Source organism: Rhamphochromis longiceps, linkage group LG4, assembly GCF_057381845.1.
Source record: "Rhamphochromis longiceps isolate RC_006_pf linkage group LG4, R_longiceps_female_GT1.1, whole genome shotgun sequence".
Taxonomy (NCBI): Eukaryota; Metazoa; Chordata; class Actinopteri; order Cichliformes; family Cichlidae; genus Rhamphochromis; species Rhamphochromis longiceps.
In genome coordinates this window covers 23573772-23587093 of record NC_140560.1, presented here as the reverse complement: position 1 = coordinate 23587093, position 13322 = coordinate 23573772, and the positions used below count along the sequence as shown (strand labels likewise).

Genomic DNA, 13322 nt, shown 5'->3' with positions numbered 1-13322 from the left:
CTGTCAGTCTGCCCCAGGGCAGCTGTGGCTACAACTGTAGCTGCCTCCACCAGTGTATGAATGTGAGAGTGAATGAATAGTGGTATTGTAAAGCGCTTTGGGTGCCTAGAAAAGTGCTATATAAATGCAATCCATTATTATTATTATTATTAAGCTTGACTCGAGCCTTTCAATTTCTACTTGCAGTTGGATTTGTTCCATGAATTGTTGACCTGTTTGGCATTTTGTTTTATGTCCAGGTTCACATACAAGTAATAAATGTCTTTGTGATTATTACATTGCATTATGTCATCATCCTGTTTATTTAGTTTTAGTTGTTAAAATGAAGTACATTTGATTTAGTTATTAAATATAAATCAAACCAAAAGTAAACTCGGTTTATTGAATACAGTGTTAATATCTGAATGGGCCATGAGTCACTTTGTAGTGAAAACGTTGGGCCCCGAGGTAAAAAAAAAAAAAAGTTTAAGAACCCCTGACATAAGTAATAATGACTAATTTAAGTATAAAACGTCTTCCTTATGCATGAGCTTGATTTTAAAAATTTGGGTTTGTCAACATCCCCAAAAATCATAAATAAGTAACAAACCAGTATATTTGTGAGATTATATACCTTATGTCACAAAGTGATGTCAGTGATATATGATAGGGTAATATATGATAATTAAACAGTAGTATGTTTGACATGTGTATATATATAAGATATAGATAGATACAGATATATAGATATAGCAGCTGGATGGTGTAATGTTAAAACTATGCAAAATGTATAAGTGAGCAGATTCCTAACATGTTGAGCTGTCTGTTGTGATGACCACTTTTTTTTCTTCTTTTTTAATGTTTTGTTTTCCAGTTTACTGTAAGTATACATAAAACAGTGTTTTTGTCTTGTTTTTAACCCATAACATTTGTAAACTTTTATCCCTTTGGGTTGTGTAAGACAAAAAAAAAAACACTGTCTGGCAGGTTGCTACCTGTCTTTCAGCCACACCCTTCTGCACAAACACCACCTCTTCCTGCTTTTCTCTGTTATCAGTTCTGCTTTTCCCTGCAGGCACTTTACTCATGTTGGATTAGCCTTTCTATTATATGAATAGAAGCAGTTGCAATTGTGCAGTCTGAGCCACACAGTTCCAGTTTGTTTTTAATCGTATCTGTTTGTGGACTTTGCTTTTTGTTTGATTTTTATTTTTCCCGCCTGTTTCGTGTTTGTGTCTCACTGCTTCCCTCACATCTCCCTCAGCAGCCTTTTCCAGCATTACTTTCGACAAAAGGTGAGCAGTTTGAACTTTTAATTTTAATTTAATACCAGTGTCTCTGATTATATATGCATTAAAGGAGAAGTTGATCACAAAGATCTAATCTGTAAAGCAGTGCTGTCTGGTTAAATATTAAATTGTATATTTCAGTTTCATTTCTTCGTCATGGATGATTTCGTAAGAACCAAACTGGTTGAATGGGGGCTAAGTGAGTGGGTGGAGAAATTTAAAGGTAAAGTATTAACGTAAATCCGTGATGGGTACAGATATTGATTCTGATGTGATCTGTTGACTCTGAAACAGCATAGATTCTTGAGATTTTTGTCCATACTGCACAAAATGTTTTTAGACATAAAAGTGAGTTAAATTAAAACTGAAGAGCATTCATCTCTTTCATTCATTTAACAAGAATTTCTCAAGCAAGTTGAGAATAATCTTTATCTCTTCAACTTTATCTTTAACTGCAGATAAAAAAATAGATGCAGAAAGTCTGTATGATCTTGATGATGAAGAAATTGATCATGTGATCACAAAAGCTGGACCAAGAGTGAAATTCAAGAAGAACCTCAGGCTGTTAAAGGTAATTAATTTCTATCATTTCTATTTTAGTGCATAGAGGTTTGAATTATCTAGATACCGTATGTAGTGGAATTTTTGTTAATTCTTCACTAATTTGGATTTAAAATCTTTTGATTGTGGGAATAACAAAACTCAAATCAGGAAACAGTCATTTCTTTTCAATTGTGTTGTTTTGTTGCCTTAAGATTTAGTGTCTATATGACAAATGACATTTTTAATACATGTTTAAGTGCTCAATATTGTACACAGCTTTGCACTTTTTATCTGCAGTGTAAACAGGAGCAAGAAGCAGCTGATTTGGCTCAGGTAAGGATTATACTGAATTTCAGACATTTGGGCCAACTGCTTGAGACAAAGTAAAGCTCCATCCTCTGGCTGATAGAGACTGAATCTAAAAACTTAATTCATCGGGGGTTCGTTAATACACATTTTAACCTAGCAACTACAACTTGCTGTAGGGGTTCACCGACCGTCTCTACAGGTCAGTGTGACTGAGACTTAATTAGGAAAAAGAATAGTCTGACAGGATGAGATGTTAAGCAGGAATATAATTATAATCTATTCTTCATCAATCTGCTGGTTGAATAATTATCTGTATAACTAAATTTCATCCTCAGGTCTTTCCATCCACAAGTGATACAGGTGAGACACACGCATCTTATTTATTGCATCTCATTAATCTGTTTTAAAGGCAGCACTATTTTGTACAATCAAACTTTGAGAACAACTTTCAATGCTGAGAGAAACTTTTTTTGTTCTTTCTCTTTTGTTTTTGTCCAATCAGGAAAGAGAAAATCTGATCTTCAAAGTGACGCCAGCAGGTTACAACCACCAGCTAAGCGACAACGTCTGTCTGTGCCGGGATTTGCAGGTATTTACAACTCTTTCTGAACAATTTTACAGTTGAAGCCACTATAGGGTTAAATTTCTGTGCAGGACAATTTTTCCAAAATATAAAATGTCGGCGTGGCAGGAATGAGGCATGACGTGACCACAATTCTACGTTCTTCAACATACTTTTATCTATGGTTGCTGTTCTAATACACTTCCACACATACCCACAACAACAACAACAACAATATTACAGGCCCCTACACCATTCTTAAGCTAGCGAAGAGTGATTATGATTACAGGTGCTTCTGCCTTCCCTGTCGCAACACCGCCACCCACGACCCGCCACAGTCAGTTTCTGCTTTGGTGTTAGAAATTACTTTTTCTTTGGGCTGCTATCAAATTTTAACAGTCAGCATGTTGCATGATATATTAATGTCTGTCGGTAAGTTGTCACATTATGCTCCTGATATACTCTAATTCACACTTTTTGTGAATTTTGTGAACAAAATTTTTTGTTGTTTTTTTGTTGTTGTTGTTATGAGACTTTACATTGACTACATGCTAGTTTAGAAGTCCTGCTAAATAGTTCTTTACTTTCATCCCCACAGAATCAGTCATACTGTCTGATGCAAAAAGCATCATGACATTTGCACATGCCAGACTACATCACCAAGACAAATTCTGTGCTTTCTTGAAGTGAGTATTAATTTTCATATTTTTTAATGAATGGGCCTTAATTTTTTACGTTTTGTAATATATGTGCATGGTTCCACTCATGACCATGTGCAGGTTTCACAAACAAAGCAGTTTATTTTTTAGCTTCGTCTCAAATCCTTTTGGTTCAATATTCAACCATTTATTTCTAGTGTCAGTCTGTTTGGTATGTTGGTTTCTTTATCTATTTTTAACCTCCTAGGACCTGGCGTCCACATATGTAGACATCACAATTTGGGTTGTCTAGACCAAAATACTAAATTTTGCTCTACAAGGGCCTGATATCCACTTACGAGGACATTATACTGACACTGTTCTATCAAAATTAAAACGAATGTACTCATATGTGGATCCCAATTTTTTAGAAACAAAACTCAGGTAAAAAGAAAAAATCTGATAATTCTTTGTTTTTACATTCATCAGGTCCCAATCAGCCCAAATAGCAAAGAGAAATTAAAAATGCATGCCATGAAAGAGTTCAGGTCTTCGGAGGTTAAGTTTTACTTCTGACTAACAACAACAGATGTTCAAACCATACAAATTATTGATGATTTAATGATACTAAAGCATTAAATCATCTATAATTTGTATGGTTTGAACATCTGACTTTTAATGTGTATCCCACTTAGACTTAAAAAAATGTCATCCAATAGCTAATAATAGAAACATCAGCACTTTTGCTGACAAACAATGAAGCTATGAACCAAAACAACAATAAACAATGAGCTGAATAAGTGTATAAAACTGAAACGTCTAATGATAATTCTTTGGATATTCTATAATGACATATATACTAAAATGACTATCACTATTCTTTTATGCATTAGTGATGTCAAAATATTGTTCTAAACCTTTTTAATTACATTTGAAAATGTTTTCATGACTGAATCAATTAACCCATATTTAAAATCTTGATCAACAGGAAAAAAATCAGTGATTTGGAGACAGACAAGAGGGAGCTGGTTGGTGTCTTTGGTAAAACTGGGGCTGGAAAGAGCTCTTTGATAAATGCCATCATTGAAGAGAAGAATCTTTTACCCTCAGGAAGTATCAATGCCTGCACCTCAGTCATGATTAAATTGGAAGCTAATACCTACAGCTCAAAGTATGAGGCAGAAATTGAGTTCATCACAAAAGAGGTAAATTGAATTATAAAAGTTTCATTTTTACTTAAAACTAAATCATGTGTTACAGTGCAGTTCTGGGGGCTTAAGGCTGGGTACATGCCTCAATAAATAATATGTAAAAATGTTATTTTAGGAGTGGAACGATGAGTTGTGGTCATTTCATCAGTTTTCTTGCAAAAATGGAGATCACGAAATGGAAGATAATGATGATTATCATGATGCTGTGGAAAAGCTGTCAGCAGTGTACGGAGAAGAATGGAAACAAAAGTCTTCTGAAAACCTCATGAAGAGCAAATATTTCAAAGCAATTCCAGAATTTCTCCAATCCAAGAGGAAGATTTTGACATGTGAATCGGTAAGACAAAAACTCTCATATTACATTATATCTATCATATATATACAGCAAAATTAATTAAATAGTTGGCTTTTTCACATGTTAAATTTTTAACGACTTTTAAATTTATTCATAGAAATCCACTACTGAGCACCTTTTGCAAAAAGTGAATCAAAGGGGCCAGAAATTTTAGCAAGTCAATGTCTGACAGCCAGTTGCATCAGGAAAGGCAAAAGGGCGTACAACTCTGTCAATCAAAACATGCTGAGTTACCCGCAGAGGTGCCCCCTTTTAAATAAGGGAGCAGTGTAAAGTAGCTTTTTAATGTCTCAAATTTGTGGACAACTATACAACATGCCCACATAAAGTTGTTTCTGCTAAGAGCAATACTAGTTATAAAGAATATAAAACTTTTCCTAAATAACTTCTTAAATACATTTTAATTGTGGCTGGCAATGATCCTTTTTCTAAATTATCAAATGGTTGATCGTTTTAAACAGTTCAACAAAGCAACAATTTCCATAGAAATTACCGTTACCTGAATTCCCCCTCAGTACCCCTCAGAGTGGGGGACTGTCTTGGTATAATATAAAACAAGGGGAAGCTACATTATCCCATACTTCTGTGATAGACATACTTGTACACAATCTGATCATTTAAAGCTAAACTTTAAAACTAATTACTCCAGCTTTAGTGATCCAGTTTCTTTAATTAATTGTTCTTTTGTCATCTTTTATGTCACTGACTTTTTGATGGTTTTTGTAAAGCACTTGCATTGAGGACTGAAATTAAACTGCACTACTTTACTTTTGTTTTTTATTGCAGGCTAATGAACTCTGTGCAAAAGTTGTCAAGTACACACGAAGTGATTCAAAACAAGAAGAAGGCAATGAAGGAAAAAAGTGGTTTTGGCCACTAGTGAAGTGTGTGACTGTCAGGGTGCCAAACAAGTCTCTTCTCCAGCATGTCACACTTGTGGACCTTCCTGGAAATGGTGACTGCAACAAGAGCAGAGATCAGATGTGGAAAGGGGTAATTCATATCTACTGCTCTTTGCTTATACTGTATTCTTGTGCAAACAGTAATGTCATCTTTTGATGAAGCACTGAGACATGTTATTCTCCTTTCAGATACTTGGAGATTGTTCTACTGTGTGGATTGTGACTGAAATTAATCGAGCAGCATCAGAGAAAGAGGCCTGGGAGATCCTGGAAAGTGTCAGTAGTCTGATTGGAAATGGTGGCGAATGTCAGCAAATTCATTTTATCTGCACTAAGTCTGATCTTCTTGATGATTCAGATGATCTGTAAGTTAATGTTGCATGATGATCAACTACACGGCGTTTCCATTTAAAATCAAGCTAGGAGAGATAAAGCACAGAGTTGAGACTTTTTTGTAATGAATGCAGAACATTTGGGTCAAAGGGAGTCTCAGATGCTGAGACAATTTTATAAAGTTTACTAAATAAGGTGGACTGAGTAATGAACAGAGAATTGCCTGGTCAGAAGGAAATTGAGTTATTTAAGAGAGGCACAGGCAAGGGTTTGGAACAGCAAGAGGGGCTGAAGAATAAAACAGGAGTAGGAGGAGAAAGAGATGCAATGATGGGATCATGGTAGCTTTATGTATGGGTACAAAATCTATGAGATTATAGGAAACTTCCTAACAAATCATGGTCCAACGAGAACCTGCTGACATGTCTCATAATGCTTTAAGATTAATAACAATAATAGTAGTGTGCAAAAGCCACCTAGGCAAAGCTCAGCTTGGTCACAAAAGGAGTCTCCCACAACTCCACCTGAAAGCCAAAACCACACAACCTCCTGCAAACTGATGATGGTGTACAGAACATATACATATATATATTTACATTTCTTTTAGTTCATCAGCTGACGTCCATGATCTAATCACTGAAAGAAACGTGCAAGCCACGGATGCAATAAAGAAAGAATTCAACAAGCGAAGCAAAATTAGGGTGAGTTTTGTAGTCTGACAGAAAATCTAATGCAAAGACTCTCCACAGTTGCAAGAATGCTTTAAAATCAAATCACATTTTCCCTAGAAACACTTCAATGATGACAGTTTCAAAGTGTTCACAGTGAGCTCCAAAGAGTTCCTAAAACAAAACTACTTAAGTCCAGAAGAAACTGGTAGGTGAAGTCTCCTTCTAAATAACTCAAATGTATAGGGGGCCAGAAGTGACCAAATTGATTAATTAAATATACCATATATTTAAAACATGTAATAAATTATTTATTCAAACGTTTATTTAATTAATTAGACATTTGATCAGCTAATTATTGACACATTTAATTAATTATTTAATTATATATATCTTACATTTATTTTGGCACTCTTGGCCCTGGCACTGTCTTCATGAATTTTATTTTAGCTGTCAGTCTCACCCATCAACTTTAGGGGGCGGGGTTAATGTTGTTCGAGTCAAAACCATAGCTGTGGCCTGGTGGCTATTCTTTAAGTGGGCGTTTCTCTGCGCCAACAAGGACATGTAAAAACTAACCGAGCTGTACTTTGAAAAACCCAGTTTGTGTGTCACCAAATACACTTTAAATATTTTTTTAGCCAAGAATGTAATGTTTTAATCTTCAGATATCTGGTTGGTGTGTCATGGCTGTCATAACCCCAGCTGACTGGAGGTTGAACACCAACTTCCTTTACTAAGGTTATATCTATCGGGTCTTTATCTCCTGATGTTCCTAGGTGCCACACTTGTTTCAGTCGCCAATTCTGAATTAAAACTAACATTAAAATTATGTTTAAGGAGGAGAGAGAGCAAATAAATCTGATGAACTTTGACTTTTACATTCAATAATCAGTGTCACCAGTGCATAAACGCATAATCTTTTTTAAAAGAGATAACGGCGTTGGTGTTTCCCTCATATATTAACTGTCAGGTTTAAGTGTACCAGGCTTGTTAGACACTTTGAAACATACAGACTTCACAATGTTCAACTAATATTTTCATTATGAATATTAACCATGAAGGTAAACAATGAAGTCCAGCTGCTGTCTTTTAGCCCTGTATACCAAGAGCGAGATCAGCATATCCAGGATATTTTTCAGTGTTCTGGAATCACTGACCCTAACACTGGGACCAGGATAAATGCTCACACGAAGCTGGTTGTCAGCTCTCTAAATTAACCCAGGGTTTCCCAGGGCAGGCACAAAGTGTTGGCAGCATCAAAATAATCTAACGGTCATATACGCCAGGGGTCATATCGATATTCTTTTACAGAAAATCATCTTTATCAGACTATTCGAAAGACGTGAGAGCTAAAACTTTAATCAGAGCCGATCAGATTTGCTCTGTTGTAAATGAAACAGTGAAGTAAACATGACCTGACAGACAGAACCTGAATAAATTATGTCTGCTGTTTAACCTCCACTGAGAGCTAAAACTCAGCGGAGGTATTAAAGCCGTGTGCCGGTGATTCGATATCAGCTGCTGATAAAGTGGGTTCGCCTATGAGGTGCTCTGTAGTTTTATAAGTGTCCTTCACTCTCCGTAAATCCCGTTTTACAGAGAAACAAGGGAAACAAGCTCCAGCAGCTCTGCGCTCAGGAAAAAAAAAATACATTTGATTATCTTGTGCAGAATATTGCTCCGACATTACGTTACATAAAGCAACAGTGCCCACATTAAACTGTGATGATAACCAGGTAACTTTTGCAAACATATTCTATGTTGACAACCTGACCTGATACGTGAAGATTACGCCATTGAATTCTCAGCTAAAATAATATTAAAAGTAGAGTTTATGACAGAAAAACGGGGTATTTTAAAACTTTACTTACAGTTTAGAGCGCCACCACCATTGCCGCTTCTGTTTTGAAATGCATTCTGGGATACCTGGCTGCCCCAAGTCCACACTATCACCATTTCATAGCAGTCAATTATTTAGGATCAACCTGTCTTGACTTACTTTGCACTGTAACCATTCAGATGTTAGACAAGCAGCGGTTGCAGTGTTAACCCCGACCCCTGACTTTGATGGGTGAGGCTGACAGATAAAATAAATTCATGAAGACAGAGGCAGGGCCAAGAGTGCCAAAATGAATTAAATAAATACATCATTAAACAATTAATTAAATATGTCATTAATAAAATAAAATTTGAAATAAATAAATGCTTTAAATGTAATGAATGGACATTTAATTGATTATTGAAATATTTATTTAATTAATTAATTCCAATTTTAATTAAATAATGAAACATATATTTAATTATTTAATTGCATTTTTAATTCATTCATTTTGATAATCCTGGTCCTCCATAGGATTGCACTTGTTTTTTTTAGTTTGCCTTGACTGAAAGAATTATTTAATTTCAAATAAGTACGTAATGTAAAATTGTAACATTGAAATTTATTTTACAGAAATACCCAAACTTCAGAGATTTTTGCAAGATCTCAATGACTGTCACTCAGAGACAGTAAACTATGTGAATCGAGCTCACGGGATTCTGTCTTTGATTCAAGACGCCAACTCCAGAGGAGTGGTAAGGTCAAGTAAAAGATACACAACAACATTCTGTTACATGTTGGGATTTATCAACTGTGTTTGTGTGTCTGATTTTGGTTTTGCTATATTTATTAAATTATGAGTTATTAATTGGTTGACTGATTCATAAGGTTTTGATGCTCCATTTTTTCTTCTCAGGTCCTTATTACAGGAGAGTGGCTTTTAAAACCAACTGAATTTCATTAATCTTTTTAAAAAAAACCAATAAGTGGTTTTCATGGTTTTATTCCTTCAAATGTTTTTCAGGATAGTAAAACAGGCGAGGTGTGTGAAGAACTTGAGAGAAACATGAGCCTCCAACTTGATAATGTCAGAAAAGAAATGGAAGACACCTGTAGGGCTTTTGAAAGATGTCTTGATGATGGTGTTAAGAAATCCTTCTTATATCATGTATGTTTTTTAATCATAGTTAAAATACATGCAGATTTTACATGACAAGGTAAAATGCAATAATTCTGAGTTTTCTTTTGTGTTTCAGGGAAAGAATGGTGGTGCTTTTTACAATTTACGGAAGTGTGTCATTGAGAATGGTGGCGTCTACAAACCAAAAAAAGGGAAACCAATTAGCCTTAATATGAAGTTGGCTTCCTGTCTGATTGACAGCATTGGTGCAGAATTCAGAAAGACCTTCCCGTAATAAAAACATGTTCTAAACAGTCACATAATATCATTCAAGATATGTAATTCATAACATATAAACTTGCCAATTCTGTCATTATAAACCGCAATGTTTACTTGTTTTAGAAATGAAGTAAACTGTGGAGCATTCAACGGAGTCATCAATACATTTACACTTAACACTGATTCTCTGATTGAAAAGTACAAAAATGCTGAACTACAGCTCAGATTCCTCAAGACAGAGGTAAGAGATGAGACTTTCTTATACATTAGCCCATTGATAAACAATAAGTAAAGTTCATCTATACTTTATGTTTTTCTCTCAGGAAGAAAAGATTAAGGCAAAATTAAACAGAATCATCCAGAAGCAGAAGAAAATTGTCTACAGCAGTCTGACAGAGACAGTTGAGAACATTATGGAAGAAGGCTACAAGAGTAAGAAATAAGATCAGAGCTTCACAACTTATCACCTAAACAGATATTTATGTTTGTTATTATTCAGCATAAAAAGTCTGAAGAGTTTTCTGTCTTTTTGTAGAAGCTTTAGCATTTACAGGAGAAGACACGCTGTACAACATGAGGGAGACTATTGAGAACCACATGCACTCAAAGAAGGACATGTTTGAACAGGCAAAAAACACCATGTTGGAGAAGTTGCACGATTTGATGGTTTGTCATGATGAACATATTTTCTCATAACTCACCTGAAGCCTTTTTCTGTATTTAACTGGAATAGACTTATACAGAAATGTATGTTTCCATTTATATTTTTAATCCAGTCTGAGAAACTTCTAAATACAACTTTAACACAATATCCTAGTCTGTGGTAAGTGATGAAAAACTTTACATTTTTAAATTAGGTATACGTCTTGGAGACTCTGGAGAAAACTATGAAAGAATCTATTGGACTTTCATTCAAGGATGAAGAGTGCTTACTCCCAGGTAAACAGTTTGATGTAATTACATTGGTTCAAATTGTTTGCCTTTCCTCTTTATCTTTGCAATCTTGCTGCTGATAACAATAAGGGTGTCTATTTATCTTTTTTTTTAAATTTATTCATTATTCATTTAGCCACACATTTACGTATGTGTGTCACTCTGGGAGGAAACAATTCAAAAAAAGTTTTGTTTTTCAGATGTTTCAACAGAGCTTAAGATGGTGAAGAAACATTATGATCTACTTGTAGGCACTCCAGATGATGAAATATAACTGGGTAAATGCTAAGATTTTATCTTCAGTATGAAATTATTGTTGTTAATTTTTTTAAAAAATGTCAGAGTTTTTGTCTTTAATAGACAATAGATTCTGTTTGCTTGCTTTGGCTCTGATGGAGGTGGACGCATCTCTCTCCCTCTCCCTCCCTTATCTTTCCTGCTTGGCTTCTCGTGTCTTTTATCTGGTCGTGTCTATCTCTAACCCCAGAAGAGCCTCTCAGTCCTCAACTCTAATACCTAAAGAAGAACTATGAATTTGATCAACTGATCCCTAAATGCAATTGACACTCACTTCTCGATGAAAAGCCTGGGTTCGGAAGAGTTCAACCGTCCTGGAGGGACGTTCCCTGCCGATGGCACGATGGCAGGAGAAGTGGCATGTCGTGTGCCTGGCGGGACTTTCGACTGAGGACATTGAAGACATCTACCTATTTGGAATCATTATAACAGGATTCTTGCTGATCGGAGATGGCTTGGCCCTGGTTTATTGGAAATTGAAGAAAGCAGTGACAGTTGTTATAAACCCCACAAGGCTACCCGCTATGATCGAAGCTATGGGTAGAGCTGTGAGTAGTCAGAACAACTGTAAAATTCTGATTTCCTGCAAAGGCTGTGGACTATTGACTTTTGCTTAACTAGGTGAAAGGACAGTCTCTCAAGCTGAACACAGGATACACACACACACACACACACACACACACACACACACACACACACACACACACACACACACACACACACACACACACACACACACACAAGTACACTGACACAGATACGCACTCACCTACCCTCACCCATCCCAAACGCCTCCAATGCATGTCATGTGCTTACGTGGTGTACATGTGAATATTCATGTGCTTTTTTTGTGCTAAGGTGTTTTTTTACTGTCCTCAAACTGGTCTCCCAGTTAGGAGCCCAGTTTAAGTCTTTTTTTTTTTGTCTCCTCTTGTCCCTGATGTGTGTACCTTCACTGATTTTCCTTATGGCATGGCTACGTCTGCATTACAGTTTTTGGAACTATGAAATCACTATAATAGTGTAGAAATGTGTATTTAAACATCGTTACATTGACAGAAATTGGAGTTTCTATGGTTTGACCCATCTGTGATAGAAGTGAGCTGTATGTGGCCTACGATGAAAAATAAGTTTTACATCCTGTGAGGCCTTAAGCCTTGTTATTATTTGGTGGGCCTGTTTTATTTCCTTTTGTTCAGGTCATCATTAGTGGCTCCTCCCATCTATTACGAGACAAGGAATTCACCTGTTTGGGAACCTATGTAAGGTGATATTCTTTTAAGATGGCGGCCACCCTCCCCCTCCTCTAAGAAGGCTGGGGCTTTTCTGGCACCCAATTTAGTTTTTGTTTTGTTTTTTCCCGCTTTTGTGGCTTTTGTGGTTATTTCTAGTTTCAGTCACTTGTTGTTTATAGGTAAGCACATAGTTGTTGTTGTTTTTTCTGCTTTACCTCTGTTTGTGCTTAATAAATGAATATGGTAAAATTATTTGTGTGGAATTCCCTTTGTCATGTCCCTAACAAGCTGTGCATATTAATACTACTACTACTACTACTACTAATGATGATGATGATAATAATAATTCATTTTATTTGAGGGTGCCTTTCTAAAACCCAAGGTCACCTTACAAAGAGAAAAAGATAAACATGGATAAAGATCAATAAAACAGTAGATTAAAATAGATTAAAAATAAATTAAAATACAACCCCCCCCCACAAATAAAAAAGCAACCAAGATTTTGTCAACAAGTAAAATCTGACTTAAATAAGGGAAGGGAATCTATTGAGTTCCAGAGCCAAAGAGCAGAGCGACTGAAAGCTCTGTTCCCCATTGTGATAAGACCAGCAGAAGGGACATCAAGATGAATGGCAGATGAAGATCTGAGAGAGCGGGAAACAGTGGTGATATGAAGCAGATCACAAAGATAAGGAGTGTTAAGGTCGTGGATGCACTCAAATGTGAGAACTAAAATTTTTAAGTTTATCGTAGCTTGTATGGGTAACCAGTGAAGCTGCTGAAAAATTGGGGTGATATGGTCCCTTAAGGGAGTATGAGTTATGACCCGAGCTGCAGGATTCTGAAG

General features: G+C 35.9%; 1 protein-coding gene across 1 annotated transcript; it reads left to right on the top strand.

Annotated features, from left to right (window-relative positions):
• The first annotated feature begins 1057 nt into the window (after positions 1-1057).
• LOC146671630 (nuclear GTPase SLIP-GC-like) lies at positions 1058-12019 on the top strand. The gene is made up of 22 exons (XM_085403908.1): positions 1058-1274; positions 1410-1491; positions 1727-1839; positions 2109-2144; positions 2456-2480; positions 2623-2709; positions 3281-3368; positions 4309-4525; positions 4647-4868; positions 5673-5879; positions 5978-6153; positions 6729-6822; positions 6910-6997; positions 9245-9366; positions 9636-9779; positions 9868-10022; positions 10134-10251; positions 10334-10442; positions 10546-10676; positions 10868-10949; positions 11144-11221; positions 11431-12019. Exons 2-21 carry the CDS (start codon positions 1425-1427, stop codon positions 11215-11217), a joined length of 2355 nt encoding a protein of 784 aa, XP_085260034.1. The 5' UTR covers positions 1058-1274; positions 1410-1424; the 3' UTR covers positions 11218-11221; positions 11431-12019.
• The last annotated feature ends 1303 nt before the right edge of the window (positions 12020-13322 follow it).